General features: G+C 41.6%; 2 protein-coding genes and 1 long non-coding RNA gene across 3 annotated transcripts in view; 2 read left to right on the forward strand and 1 right to left on the reverse strand.

Annotated features, from left to right (window-relative positions):
- The window catches only part of urb2 (URB2 ribosome biogenesis homolog), an 18,219-nt gene extending 14,176 nt beyond the window's left edge, over positions 1-4,043 (forward strand). Inside the window, exon 12 of the mRNA XM_088992748.1 lies at positions 3,471-4,043. Within this exon, the coding sequence (XP_088848874.1) occupies positions 3,471-3,668 (198 nt within the window). The 3' untranslated portion in view covers positions 3,669-4,043. The remainder of the gene's footprint in view (positions 1-3,470) is intronic.
- LOC148900788 (uncharacterized) lies at positions 2,407-7,129 on the reverse strand. Its single transcript, XR_016114504.1, has 3 exons — positions 6,890-7,129; positions 6,355-6,501; positions 2,407-2,782 (listed from the first exon to the last, which is right to left on the reverse strand). It is a non-coding gene; the product is annotated as an uncharacterized LOC148900788 (long non-coding RNA).
- galnt2 (UDP-N-acetyl-alpha-D-galactosamine:polypeptide N-acetylgalactosaminyltransferase 2) overlaps positions 5,585-15,966 on the forward strand; it is a 49,936-nt gene continuing 39,554 nt past the window's right edge. Inside the window, exon 1 of the mRNA XM_088992751.1 lies at positions 5,585-6,127. Coding sequence (XP_088848877.1) covers positions 6,032-6,127 — 96 coding nt within the window. The 5' untranslated portion in view covers positions 5,585-6,031. The remainder of the gene's footprint in view (positions 6,128-15,966) is intronic.

Raw genomic sequence — 15,966 nt, forward strand, 5'->3', positions numbered from 1 at the left:
TCTGTTCAAATGGGCTCATGATTACTTGAGCCCCATGTTGTGGAATTAAACTTTTGGCTAGATGTTGGTTCAATGCTTGGTGACTCACGTCTGGCTTGTGAACATGGCTCCCCTCCGTTACCAGACTCCATTTAATGCGACGCCTACTTGACTCAGCATTTCGCAATAGAATGAACACATTTCGAAGAGGAGATGGGGGGGGGGGGTCCAAATGAATGGACACGCTGATGGAAAAGGCAAGAGGAGGGGGTTATTTAAATCATCAAACCCTGTGTGACTTTTTAACTCATTCAATGCTAGACGTGTGCATAAATGTGCCCGCGTGAGCGCCACGGTTTTTGTCAATGTCACTCGAATTCCAGGACCCACAGAATATTGAGTTTTAGGGCTACATAAAAATTAATGCAGCGTAAGAAAGCTTAGACTTTCTTCTTTCATCGGAAAAAAAAGAGTAATTTCCTAAATTTTATGGATCTGGCGTTATATGACCTTGAAATGGGGGTGACTGTCCAAAATCAGAATCAGAATCATCTTTATTGCCAAGTATGTAGAACACACAAGGAATTTGTTTCCGGTAGAACACTGCACTAGTATCGTTGTCAAAAAAAAATGCTAAGTGGCACTATACAGATCCATTTTGGCTACTGTTGAAAGACTTCAAAGAGTTAATGGCTTGGGGGAAGAAGCTGTTTAAATGTCTGCTGGATTTGGTGCGCATGGATCGGTAGCGCCTGCCTGAGGGGAGTAGCTGGAAAAGGTGGTGGGCAGGGTGCGGAGGGTCCAGTAGGATTTTCCGCGCCCTAGTTTGGATTCTTGCAGTGTGCAAGTCCTCGAGAGTGGGTAGGGCGGTGCCAATGATTTTTTTCCGCCGTCCTAACTGTCCGTTGAAGTCGGATTTTGTCCATTTTTGTGGCGGCCCCGAACCAAACGGTGATGGAAGAACACAGGATGGAAATACTATGATATACATACATATTGGTTTATATAGAGCTTTAACAACAGCTGAAACTGGAACACAGCGCTAACATGGAGAAAAAGGGAAACACTGCCCCCTTGTAGAAGGGAAAAAACATAACATGGCCAGAGGTCTGACCAGCGCTTTATCGGCAACCAAGCCAGAAAAAAACAAAACCCGAAGTCTTTCGAGAATGGCGCTCTACGTCATATTTTCAATTCCCAAATAAATTGGTGAATGAGTTAAAAATCAAGAACTTCAGGCAAGTCGAATGTAATTTAGCCTTGTCTCTGTCCTGATTCTGAGACATATATTAAACTTTCCAAGAAGCAGTCTGGTATGATTTCTGTGAATCATGTATTTCCAAGGACACCATTATTTTATGATTTGGATTTAAAAACAGGTCTTCATACCAATTTGCAAATTGGAGTCGTCGTCAAAAAACAAGAGACACAGCACCCTATAGTGATTATGAGAGTGTGTGTGATGCTGGGCTCTGTCTGAAATTATTTTGAATTCATGCATGGTTGGAGCGCTGACAAGCCCTTTCAATTGTGGAACATTAGAAAGATTTGGAACTTGATTGACATTTTTTTTCATCTATTACATTAATCAACTCCACCATTTATATTTTATCAGCACATTTACAGCGGCCCAAGCTTTTGGATAAACTTGCTTCTGTCTCCTTTCTGGCTCCTCTTGACATCGAGGAGGAGCAACTTGACTCTGAGAACCCTCCCTTCTCACCTTATCTTTAACTCATTCAACGTGCACAAATGTGTCTACTCCCGTGCCAGCGTTTTTATCATTGTCACTTGAATTCCAGGACTCTCTCATAAGAAAAAAAAACCTTTATTTGGAACTTACATGGTTATTAATTCCTAAATTATATGAGTGTGGAGTTATATGAGCTTGAAATGAGGGTGGCTGTCCAAAATATAATGCAATACATACATATTGGTTTATATAGCGCTTTAACAAAAGCTGAAGCTGGAACAAAGCACTAACATGGAAAAAATGGAAATGCTGCCCCTTGTGTCAAAGAAAAATGTCACGGTTTGCAAGGTGGTGATGGCGGTTGTGGATCCCCAAAAAGCAGGCAGGAGGGAGCAGCAGGTTGTATTTGAGAAACTGTATTGAAATGAAGTCAGCAGGAACAAAATCTAAAACATCAAACTCATCTGAATGGAAAAATACAACATATAAAAAAAACACGAGTAAAAATCTGCCAAGATGAAACAAACCTGACAGGGTGCAGCAAACACATACACACCATACAATGCACTGCACAATGCAATGACCCGACACCGAATGGTCGTGCCGGGAGTCCTTTTGACTGCCACTGATTGGAACGACCAACACCTGCGCGGCTGCAGGCAGGGCCGACAGCGCTACCCGTTGGTCACCAATCAGAACGTGGCAGTCTGCCACTGATCGCGACGACCTGCAGGTGCAGGTGGGGCCGACAGCGCCACCCGTTAGTCGCCAACCAGATCATGACAAAAAAACATTGCCAGATTCCATGGCCAGCACTTTATCGGCACCCAAGCATGAAAAAACAACCCGAATAAATTCGGGAATGGCGCTCTACGTCATATTTTCCATTCCCGAACAAATTTGTGAATGGCAGTAAATGAGTTAAGGGCGAGCGCAGACAGACACACCTTGTGGAAACTCATTTCGGCCACTTGTACCCGGGATCTGTATATTTCGGTCACGACCCGGAGCTCATGACCATAGGTGAGGGTTGGAATGTAGATTTACCGGTAAATTGATAGATTTGCCTTATGGCTCAGCTTCTTCTCCATAGCTTCATCTTCAGAGTGACTGCAATCAAAGTCAAAAGTCAAAGTCAGCTTTATTGTCAAATATGCTAATATGCATGACATACCGCACAGATGAAATTACTATCCCCTCGGACCCAGCATGCAAGGCACTTATAATGACTTTAACAAACATAAACATAAAAACGCAAATTTGCCGGGAGAGGGGAGCCGTTGCGTGTTCACGCGCCGCCATCTTGGGAAAAACAAAACAAACAAAAAAACAAATAATATGACAACACAAAGACACAGAGAGTCATTCATTCTTCGGGACTTGCTGTACCCTCTTACTCGTGTTTTTTGGCTTATGGAAGGAGAGTCACCTTCCATAAGGACTGTTGGTAACTTAACCTCTGGTGTTGTTTGGTCGTGTGCTTCCGCCGAAGATCACTCCGCCAGCCGTGGTCGGTGTGTATTATGAAAATAGTGCTTATTATAAGGTTTAATTTTCATAAACTTGATGTTTGTAAGACAAAAAGTTTGTGAATTGGTCTCACTGTACTAATGTAGACAATCTGGGGTTCCCGTGACAACAAAGACTATTCTCAATGCTATGAGCCAAAGGAGTGTCAAAATTATTTTTAAAGATAGATTTTGAAGGTTGATGTTGATTTATTTGGAGGACACTCACCTCATTTGAACCCCTTGTTTTGCTTTTTCTTCAAGCACACGTTTTGTGTTTGTCTCTTCAGGTGACTCTGCGGCCAGAAATTAAGCAGCGTCTGACAGAGGGAATCTACCACATACTGGACTTGTGTTCGGAACATAACATCAAGTTCCTGACAGCGAGTTTGCAAACCGGAGTCCGTGAAGTGTTTAAGGAGCTCTACAGTAGTTACACCCACTACCACATACCCCAAAGACAAGGAGAAGAAAAATACACTGTTTAAAAAGACACAAGAAACTTCAATTTAAGTCCGGGTCATCCTCAAATTTGCGATTTCCTTCAAATGAATTATCACACAACCATTCAACATAATGTCTGATGGGCAATTGCCTACAATAATACGGTTGTGTTTTGTGTTTCCCTTTTTTTACATATTGAAACTATCAAGACAGAGAACCATTATCATTGTCCATTTATCTAAGATGCATTTTCCACTGTAGTAAATTTTACTGTAAATAGTCATTTTTTAAATACTTTTCAATTACATGAGTACTTGAACAATTATTTTAACTGTGCTATTTCAAGCATGGGCAAAAAAATGACTTCATTTGCTAATGGAGTGGTAGCACTGTGGAAATAAATCAATGGGATAACTACAGTCTCAGTCACCCTGATGGATTGTGTCAGGACCATATTGCTCTCATTTTTTCCCCCCACCGAACAACTCATTTAAGGATGCATTGATTAAAGCTGAAGCAAAGGTATTTTGTGCTGTAGTAGCACAGGAACTGTTGGTGCAGACTTCCATGCTGCCAAGCTCATCAATTTTTAGGATTGCCTGCACAGTTGTGAAAATAAAACTGTCGCAGATGCAGCATTTCTGTGAATAGCTCATATTTATTCTGCATGAATGCTTAATTTGTCAAGGATTTCATAGAGATTTTCTAAGACTAAAATGAACAATTGAACATTGATTTGCGTAAATGAGATTATTTTGTGCGTTTGTGATGAGAAGAAACCGGCCGTCACAAATGCCGGTCGTCGGGGGCCCCTATCCTTCATGTTTTAAATGTTTACATTCTCTAACACACACGATTCAAATGATCAGCTCATTGACAAGTTTGGTGGAAGCCTTTTTTCGATCTTGATGATTTGAATCTGATGTCTTGGGGGAAGGAAATAGCTCAAACGTGCAGGACTTTATGGGGTTGAATTTGTAGGAATTTGGCCCTTCTGCTGTTGGTATTTTGGAAATGTAAACAAAGTGATTCACTTGCAGGGCTGCTTATCTGCGACATCTCCGAACAACGACAAGAAGCGTGGTGGCAACGTTGTACTTTCAGCTTGTTTTTCTTCAACTTGACCTGGGACTTTAGTCAAGATGGCGAGGCTGATGAGCACTTGAAAATAGTTTGATTTTGGTCAAAACCTTCTCATTTGCTCGAAAGCTAAAGAGAAAGTTCACATTTCAACAAAGGAATGGCCATCAGAAGAACTTGAATGTTGAAATTACCTACTCAAAGCCCAGACATAAATCCAACTGAAAATTGTGCGATGAGAGTGGGTCAATGTGAAGAAATGCTGTACTGATAAACTCAACTAAAACGACCCAGATTAGTTTGCACATTTTCCAGAATCAACTTTGATGGTTGTTTAATATGTAAATCCAAAAATTAAAAGTTAGACCCAGATTAAAATTGAAATTCTACATCCAAGATTTCCAGGATGGCGCCTGAGTAGGCAGCCATCAGCAAGTGCTCTTTTGTCACTTTATGTTGTTGTGCGTCACGTGGAACGGATACAGATTGTTTTTCAGCATTTTTGGCCACGACAATCATCAAGGAGGAGACTGCTGAGCGGTTGCGCCTTTAGGCAGCATGAATATGCCAGTACTGTTTTTGAATGGGAGGAATGTCGGAGCCATTTGACTGATCGCTTGACAGCTCTGGGGCCATTGTGCTTTTTTTGCGCCTGTAATGGGCAGCATCTTCACAGCCCTGCTTTGTTCAGCGGAAAGGTCAGTGCTGTTGGACAGTCTGTTGGATGAATGCATGGCTTGAGGAGCCCGCGATAAGAAGAAAGCAGCGGCCGATGCGTATGTTGAACTGTCGCAGCTTGGAATTGAAGCGGATTTATGTGGGACAGCGAGTAGGGGCGCATTGAATATATTAAGAAATGTTTTGGTTTCATTCTTGCCAACGTGTCTCGAGCGCCCCAAGTGTATTTATAGAGTACAACACCAGACAGCCTGGAGCACACGCGCACAGACCCTCGCTCGCTGCTGCAACTAAAAACGCTCACGACAATAATTTCCTCCAGCACTCGCCCGTGTTTTTCCCCATTCGACTTTATCAAGATCCGCCCCACGACAAGCTTGCAACACCGAACCCTCCTCCACGACGAGGTTATCCGACGTTTGATTGGATTACTGCGGGTTAGCCTTTGCCCTCTCACCCCCGTTGCTGAATTTTGGCTAGCTGCTTCCTGCTCCCCCAGGAGGACCTGAACTGAGCGGCGAAGCGCCCTGCGCGAATACGACAGACCGGGACGAGTCGCCGCCGCCTCCGCCACTACGACTGCCATTACCACTAACAGACCCAGCGAGCCACCGAACCCTCGGCAGGCAGGCGAGACGAGAAGACAAACATGCGTAGGAAATCGAGGATATTGTTGTGTTTTGCAGTGCTGTGGGTGCTGGGGATCGCCTACTACTTCTACTCGGGGACGGCGTTGGGACGAAAGGTGAGACTGTCTCCTTTTGATTATCACAACCCATTTTCTTCGGTGGGACAAAGTGGCGATAGAGAACCGTTCCGGGGGACTCCTCTTCCCGCTAGATGCTCTCGATTATGGCCGCGCCGGTTATGTGTAAAATAATCGAAGGCCCCGTTAGTAATGATAGATTGGCTTGAAGTTGTAATTCAAAGATCTGCCATTGTTGCGGGACTAGCCAGTGAACTTGCACCAACCTCCCGCCGGTTGTTGCCCCGTGGCATGGGGGGAGGAGAGTCAGGGCGGCGTGCCTTCCCGGGCGGGTGTCTTGGTGGGAGGCTGCCGGCCTGGTTCACAGGGCAGGCCGGCGGGGGTTTCGCATGTGGAATGAAGAACGTCAGCACCTAAACGGAGAACAGGAAGTGATCCATAGCAATGAAGTGGGACGTGAACGTGTCTGAAAGACGAGCGTTATTGTAGTCAAAATCTTAGTGGTCTGAAGATGTCTACAGCCATTGTGCACCGCCAAGACCTTTTTACAGACTTTTGTCTTATACTCGCCAAACGACGACTGGGTTTTCGTCTTGTATCCTCATCTAATAAAAATCGAACACAGATCAGCTTTTTTTTTTAAAAACTCAACATCGTTTCCCAAACTCAGTCTGGCAGGCAAAATGTATGATTTTCTTTGTTTTTTTTTTCGAGCAGACTTGCAGTTTATTGGCAAATTGCTTTTGGATTCATGTTTGTTGTAAGAAGTAGAACTTTTACAAATGTATGTGTTATACATACCGATGCATCCATCCAACCGCAGACTGTCCAACAGCACTGACCTTTCCGCTGAACAAAGCGGGGCTGTGAAGATGCTGCCCATTACAGGCGCAAAAAAGCACAATGGCCCCAGAGCTGTCCAGCGATGACAGTCAAATGGCTCCGACATTCCTCCCATTCAAAAACAGTACTGGCATATTCATGCTGCCGAAAGGCGCAACCGCTCAGCACAGTCTCCTCCTTGATGATTGTCGTGGCCAAAAATGCTTAAAAACAATCCATATCCGTTCCACACGACATACAACAACATAAAGTGACAAAAGAAAACACAATAACAAGACACAACAACAAAAAAGCAAGGCTCATGAGAGCACTTGCTGACGGCTGCCTACTCAGGCGCCATCTCTGTGATTCCACTAATGGTGTGCGTAATAGTTGACTTGGTCTGAATTCCTTACAGGAACGTTCATTAACTGTGGATCAGAATGTGCAGTTTGTTCTCATGCATAATATGCAGTGTCCGACATCACATCTTTTTGTATGTTGGACCTCCATGAGCCATATATTATGTCCAGAACTGGTCCTTGCTTAAAAAAATACATTAAATTCGCAGTTATATATGTAGGCCTACTTCCAGGTGGATGAAATTGCAAAGCATAGCGCCTCAGCAGCCAAAAACGAAAAGGCACCGAAGTATGTGTGATGAAGGCAGCCACAACAAAAAAATCATTCTCTGTTCTCTTGCATAGAGAGAATTTAATTCAAAACAGTACTTAATACAATTTATTTCCATATAAAGTACCAGCTAAAAGTTTGGAAACACCTTCTGAGTCAGACATTCCCCAATTTTTGTAATAATACTTAAGTCATTGTCATTATGAATATGAAGAAACAAACAAAAATTGTAAATCAGAACGTCTTATGATTCAGATTCTTCTAAGTAGATGAGAGCTCTACACACCATGTCATTTTCTCAGTCAGCTTTCTGATGTGGTTGATGCCGTTTTACCTGAAAGGACTTTACGCTCACAGCTGTGCAATATCAACAATTGATAGCTTGATTTTTTTACCTCTAATTTATTTGAAAGCATTTCAGTATGAACGTCTTTCCAAACTTGTGACTGATATTGTCTGTCAGCCCAACAGAGGATGAATCTGTGTAGCATGAATGGCTCAAACATATTAAACTAAATAGCGCCAATGGGCTGTTAAGGCAGGTGTTATTATAATAAATAAATAATCAGGGAAACTATCAGCTCCCTTTGTACTGCAAATATAGTGTTTTCAAACAGCATTGAAAAACAATGTATAATTATTTATTTAGACTTACCTGTGGGTAAAAAAGTGAGTGTGGAGACTCGATGGCCAAAATATGCTTGAGTAATTTGTGCTACGCTACTCACCAGTGAATGCGGATCACTAAAACCCCACACCAAGGGTAAAAAGAGTAAAGTTCATCAATTAAAATGGATACAACTCTAGATATTGAATACAAGGCACAAAAAAAATCAAGAATGCGTTTTGTCATATTAAATTGTGAAATTTGTACTTGTGGCCCGATTGAGCCAGCATCGGTGCAATTTGGGTGGCCTGTACTTAGTTACATGGGTGGCCCAGGGTCATTCTTAATGTTGCACCCTGATATCGGGCTTGTGACGGACTGGTGACCAGTCCTGGTTGTAGTTCACCTTTTGCCTCAAATCAAATAGGATAGGCTCCAACCATCAAGTTAAACAAAAAAAATATATATATATATATCCGAACAAAAGACGAAAGATTGTGACCTCTAATCATGCCAGCTCCACCTTCTCTCTTTTTCATCCATCCTCACGCAACCGAACAGATGGAGGTTGTCATGCGTTATGCTAATCTCCTCATTAGGGGCAATTAGAGGTTTCGTTCTTAAACCAGTAACCTGCTGACTACTACTGGGTGACTTAGATGGTCACCTTTATCCGTAAAATGATGCAAAACACATGCTGTTCTGTGTCCCAGAATACGTTAGGTGTATGTCATCTCACTGGATGACACCTTCCTCTTTGGTGTGTCATGTGGCAGTTTGAATCCTGCCCCTCGCATTTTTTTTCACGCACAGACACACACCTGCCATTTGAACAGAGGTGTGTAATACTTATACTTATACTAATACTTATATTCACCTAACCCCCCTGTGGTTAGACTAGCACATGCTGTAAATGGATAGTAAACATCCTTCAGAAATCCGCATCTGTATGTGTGTGTGTGTGTGTGTGTGTGTGTGTGTGGGGGGGGGGGGGGGGGGGGTAGTCTGCAAGGGTAGCTGTCGACACGGCAAGTGCATTTGTGTGTGTGAGAACATCCCGTGTGTATTCCACCTGCTTCTCGTCTGGTCATATCAGCCTCTGTGTGTTTGCATTGCTCCAGTCAACCACATTAGCCCCTTTACTATCCCATTAGGTAGATAACCGTGTGTGTATACATGTTTCATGCTTGTTAAGGGGTTCACAGCGGCAGCAATGCCTTGTTCAAGTTGATTTGGAATGTGGATGATGGGCCGCACCTGTTTTAATGGAAGGCTAACAGAATACCGTATTTTCTGGAACATAAGGCATACCTTCAATGAATGACATCCAGTAGGGCCTCGGTTTACGAACACCTTGCCTTACGAAATTTTCGGTTTGCGAACGTTAAATTTATGAAAATTGAACCTTGGCATACGCACTACTTTTCGGGATACACATGGAGCGCCGCCCTACCACGGCTGGCTATGAGAATCATCAACATGATGAATGATAATGTGATGCCTCAGTTTCATAAGACCTTACAAGTCAGAAAGCAACAGGTGTCAATTAGGAGCCATCAACGACCATCATAAATGTAAATAAAGTGCCTTTATTAAACATTGCAGTGTCTTTCCTTCATTACAATACAATAGCACATTTATTATACATAGAATAATGTATATTGTGTGTAGTTTTAATGCTTATTTAGGTGAAAATTATATTTTAAGGAGACCTGGGAACGGATTATTCTCATTTTAATGGTTTCCTATGGGAAATAGATTTTTGGGATACACACTTTTCGCCTTATACACTCTGTCTGGGAACAAATTAAGTTCGTAAGCCAAGGCTCCACTGTATTTAAAAACAAAACCTTTTCCATACATAAGGTGCAATGCATTATAGGAGACACCTTCAATGATTGACATATTTTAAAACAATTTCCATACATAAGGCGCACCGGATTATGAGGTGCATGGTCAGCTTTTGAAAATATATTTTCTTTCAGGTGCGCCTTATAATGCAGAAAATACGATATTTTAAAAAGGTGTGGACATTTGAATAAACAGAGCCCTTTTTGTTGATAACCAAAAAGTGCAACTGGCAAGTTACACTTTTCAACATTTTTTTTTAATGAGATCATTTAAAGGACAACCGACTTCACTTTTTTGTTTCCTAACTGACATCAGAAAAACCTTTTATAGCATCTAAAATACCTAAAACACACATAAATAAATAACATAAATAAAAATGACTTAAAGTGTCTAAAAAGTACTTCAATTTGAAACCGGAAGTGGCCAGTTTCAGAAGGTCCCGCCCCCATGTTCGTGGTGTCACGGCAAGACGTCTTGCCTTGCTCGAGAATCAAAACAATGGCTTCAGATTCGGAGAATATTCTTTCTTGTTACTCATCCAGTTATGAATATGATTCAAATAAAGAAGAAAGCATACATGTTTAAAATCGATTAAAGAATTTATTCCGTGTCATTTTGAGGCATCAGGGGTGGGAAATGTCGCACCCAAAAAAGGCAGAACATGGCGACAAAGCTGTGTAAGGAATTAATCAGCCTGTTTCCACAGGCTGATTAATTCCTTATATGGAGCTTTGTTGCCCTCCTCTGCCTCTTTGTGGTCCTACACGACGTTTTCAGACCAAAGTACAGCAAAATGCATTGACGTGATGGAAGGACTGCTACAATGTGTCATTTTTACGGTCAGGGTCGTTCCTTCAGTGACGTGACGACTCGTCACCAACTCAAAAACAAGACTTTCGGAATATTCAACGTAAATCGTAAAATATAGCTATATGCGGTGGAGTCTTTGTAAAATACGCTCAGTAGAAGTCATTTGAAGACATTTTACAAATTATGGACACAACTTGTCCGGAGACGTCGGTTGTCCTTTAAGTGTTGTGCCCATGCATAATTTTAAATTTACGAAGTCAAATGCCGTCATTGAACAAACTTTGTGGCATTTCTCGTTTATTGTGTGTCCTTATTTGATCCTGACTGAGCAATTGCATTCAATTCTCCAATTGTGCCTGGACGGGATTAATCACTTAATGAATAATTTTATGGAAAGCATAAGCGATCAACCATTTCACTGAAAAGTAAATTATTTTTTAGGCACTCAAATCTCTTAGCTGCTTACATTTCCAAGTGTGTCCAGATTGTGGATTTTCAAATATACAAGTCCTCAACATTTACCGTATCTCTGTCTCTTTGTTTTTCACTATCATTTGACAGCAGTAGCTTTTCTGTAAGGATTTGGGCTAAAGGACCTACATTTATTCAGAGAAGTCTAATTAGAAATGTGCCGTTTCTGAAACATTGTATGTCTTTCTGTAATAGACTGCCAGATATTGATAAATAACTCTCGTTGGATGCCTTCCAATGTTGTACTTGTTTTTTTTTTTTTCTTTCAGTTGTGTTGATTGCCAGGTTTTCACTGTGTCACGCTGCTACATTGTCACAGTATTTGTGTAGCTGACTCACCGATCTCCATCTCACCGATACAGCCTGCTGGAAAACACAAGCCGAATTGCTGTTTACCATTGCAAAACCTTCCCATGATGATCTTAATTTTACCGTACCACTTGATAAAATCTTGGTGTATGTCAGTGTTTGGCTTGGTCATCTGTGAAAACAGACATATTTTGCTTCTTTTGTAAGGATGAACACTTAAGGATGAACACTTCAGAACGCTAACCCAAAAAAGGAGATGTTTCCTTACGAGTTTGCCAACACGCATGTTTTGCTTTCTGCCAACCAACCCTTGTAGCGTCTACTTTCATGCTAATGGGGGGGGGGCATTCTCAGCGCCAGAATTGTAGTGAGCCGCGGGAAAAGCCAACAGACTTCATTAAGGTTGTCAGCTGTTCGCACAAAACCGCAGATGTTTGCCAAAGCAAGGAAAACTGCTTATTCCATCCTGAGATGAAGCATCTCGAACATGTCGCCAAGTACAATGGAAACTTTCAAGTTGAATGCTTCTGAAGGTGTGCAAATTTGGAATTACATTATGTGCATGTGTGTGTGTGTGTGTGTGTGTGTGTGTGTGTTTTGCTTTGTCTTTGGATTGGCATTTAACATTTATTACTCTCGCAGTGGAGAAATTTTAAATTTCACACTAGCAAAGTTTTGAAAGGAAGAGGAAAGGAAAGAAAGAAGTAGAAAAATAAATATAGGAGCTGCTGTAAAGGCAGCCACTCTCGTTCTAGATGAAAGAGGAGAGGATCAAACCGTCTTTTTCACCAGTGGATCAGAGACGTCATGCTGGAATGTGCTCATCTGCTACAAGCTAAATGTTGAAAGCAAACACAAAGCTGTCCATCATCCATTGACGAAAAGAGACTGTCTCATATCTCCTGTCCCACGTAAATCCGATTCAATTTTTTGACCTTTTGTGGGTTTTATTTTCATTGTGGGTGATATCAAGCGAGACCTTCACACCCATCACAGGCATTTAATTCATTAACGGGTTGACTGTTTTTTGGATTATTGTACATTTTTGCCCTTATCACAAAGTAATTGTCAATAAACATGAGAAAAGAGTCAAACATGTGCTAAAAAATAGCTAAGAAAGGTCCCAAATGTTACATGAAGTAACCACACTGATATATAAAGCGGTATGAGTCCAGTGTTACTTGTGATCAAAGTTTATGTAGTTTTGTTTTCACATCGGCAGCATGCGAGGGTGGGGGGTGGGGGTGGGGGGGGGCAACAAAACAAATCTTCCTGGGCATCCATGGCATTGACTGTTTGGCACATTTGCACCTAGCGTCTCCGTTGATTGTTTCATGATCATCCTGTTTTGTCCATGGTAACCTGGAACAGTGATATAGTGCTGCTGGGAACTTAATGTAAACATTAGCATCAGGGAATTACGCACATGCATACCCTCAAGTGCTGATATGGTAGCCTTCCAAACTAACAACGGGTCACCAAGGCAGTGTATTTTACTAGCGTGTGGTGTGCGTAGCCGGTGGCTTGGAAGTACTTGCTTCTCGTGGCTAACGGTGGTGGCTGAGGCTTCAAACAGAACTCAACACACTGCATAACGTTGGACCAAAACGTCTGTGCAAAAAGTTTAATATTTTCTGTCTGTACAGATTTATTAGTTTTTTTCCTGTCCGTATATATCTTAATCTCGAGCTTTATAATAAGATCTGCGATTTATTGTAGGCCGTATGACCCTTCTTTCTTATTTAAAGCAGACATGAGTTGAAAAGTGGCGTATATGCCCACAGGATCATCCCACTCCTCCACGGTGAAGTATGATTTCAGATTTTGTCCCTTATGGCTTGCTGAAGTTAGTATGCACGCACGCACGCACACAGTTTAGCATTATACTAATGAAAAAATAGCATTCAATTTTATCCTGTAAGCACAACTATTGGCAGTTTGCTGAATAGAGCCATCCCCCAATAAATTAAATACAGTGATGATGGTCTTGAAGATGGCGGGGCAAATGTTAAAAAAAGGGTCAGTAAAAAATAAAAAAGTGGTGCAATGTTGTTGAATCATAGATTCTTCTATGCCATCACTGAGTGTGGTACCACAGAAGTAAACAAGTGAGGCGGAACTCCCGCACATTGTACAGGGTTGGTCCAGTTTTGGTGTGAATTGGATTCACCTTTATCAGTCTCGCAGTGGACAAATGTACATTTCATTTGCATCATAAATAAACGACATTGCAATGTCGCACATGCACGACCAATTATATGATTTTTATTTTTATCAAAATTCAGTAAAATAGCCAAGTCATTTCTTTCCCATTGTTTTTCTGGTATATGTTATCTTGTATTACATCATAGAAAGCACAAATTATTTACAGTTGGAGCTTTTAACTCATTCACTGCGCGACAATGTGCAAAAAATGTATCCACTCCAGTGACAGGGTTTTTGTCATTTTCACTCAAATTCCAGGACTCAGACAATTGAGTTTTTGGACTATCAGAAAAATAGTTAATTCCTAAGTTATATGGATCTGGAGTAATATGAGGTGCAAGTGTAGAAAAGGCAAATGCTGCCCCCTCGCGGAAGGGAAAAAACATTGCCAGAGGTCTGACCAGCGCTCTATCGGCATCAAGAAAAACCAAAATCCCAACAAACTCGGGAATGGCACTCTGCGTCATATTTTCAATTCTCGAATACATTCGGAAATGGCGGTGAATGAGTTAATGTTTACTCATGTATCAAGGAACATTTTCTGTTCAGTTTTGAAATGCCGTGACTGTAAGTGAATGCACCTTGCGTCTCGCAGTGTCGTGACAACTGACACAGGCGAACAGTATTGCCTCTTCTGCTCTACCTCAGTCGAGGTAGAGCCTGCGTGTTGCAGCTGCCTTCATGAAGCCAGACTTTATCATTGTACTCTTTCCAAGAAGATCAACACGCCTCCAACCCGTCTTGTTACCGAATGTTGAATTCCTCTGAGGGAGAGCACACGCCTGTCATTTTCGTCCGTTCTGACGAGAGCATTGAAATAACGAATAAATGACAAGTGTTAATCATCTCGTTTCAACATCCCGAGCGTCGCTGACCTCCGCTCACAGCTGGCAAAGTGTGATAAAGTTTTAATTGAGTTTCTCGTCAACTCTTACTGGAGGCTTTACTTAAATCATTGACAGTTGAAAACATGTAGTCACTTTTTTTTTAATCTGCGCGAAGCCAAACAGCATTTAGCTTTCTACCAGATGACCACGACGAGCTTGGCGTGTGACAAACGCTACAACACGCATTGATCCGCTGTTGCAATAATGTGATTAAAAAGCAGGCTTGTGTCAGCATACGGTATGCATCACGCACGCATTGGATCTCTCGGCTCAATTCTGTCTGCCTTTGCCACATGTTGTTTGAGGTTTATATGAGCAGATGTCAATTCGGACAGAATTTTTCAGAATTTGACCTGGTGACGTCTCTGTATATGTGTTGCATCACATTGCCCCTCCCCCCCACACACAACCTTGTCACAAAGTTGAAAGTCTACACTAAAATTATAGTGCCAGCTAGGAGAAAACTTGTGAAGTGTCTACTTTACAACATGTGGAAATGTTTTCAGGAAGCGGACCCGCTGACTTTGCTTGCGGTCTTAAAAAGAGGGAAGAGTTGTAGCGAAAGTTTGGCAGTTTGGCTGATGTTTGATGGTCTGGGTCATTTGATGAATTGATGTTGAATGTCGCTGGAAACTAAACACATCGATTAATCAGCCCACTGCATCCTGCAAGTGTTTGGAATACTACTTGTGTGTTATGTGACTTGATAGATGGAACAGAGATTCTTGTGACATGTGCCATTTATTCATTAAACTGATTTCGGACTTTATGGACCCAAGTATTCAATATTCCAACAGCACAGAAAATCAGAAAATGAAGGGACTATTTCCACTCATCCACCCTTTTTATGTTTTTTAGTAACAGATAGAGACAAACATTTCTTTTCAGGTGAAATATTTCTTTTGGTAGGTTCAGTGCGCATTCCGTTACAAAGCAAAATTTTGAAGGTTTTTCAAGATCAGTCAAAATGCTCTAAAATGCCTGGCAATACAGGGGAAACTACCTTTAAGTGAATGACTTAATGAGATTGCATGTGTAATCAACAAGATTGAATTTAATCTCAAATCTAGTTCATCTGCCGACTTCATTCTGGCATTATCACAGGGGAAGTGTTACACCAGTACTGCTTGCAGGATCACATGATTGAATAATATTTCCCCAACTTTGTAACTTGAGGCAAGCAAACATTGATACGAGAACGTATTGTATTGTACAATATATTTCTCATCCGTCCATACAGTTTCAAAATTATATAAATGGAAAATTTACCCACATTATCTGAG

Source organism: Hippocampus bargibanti, linkage group LG03 (assembly GCF_051943395.1).
Source record: "Hippocampus bargibanti isolate YZ-2025 linkage group LG03, ASM5194339v1, whole genome shotgun sequence".
NCBI classification, from domain to species: domain Eukaryota; kingdom Metazoa; phylum Chordata; class Actinopteri; order Syngnathiformes; family Syngnathidae; genus Hippocampus; species Hippocampus bargibanti.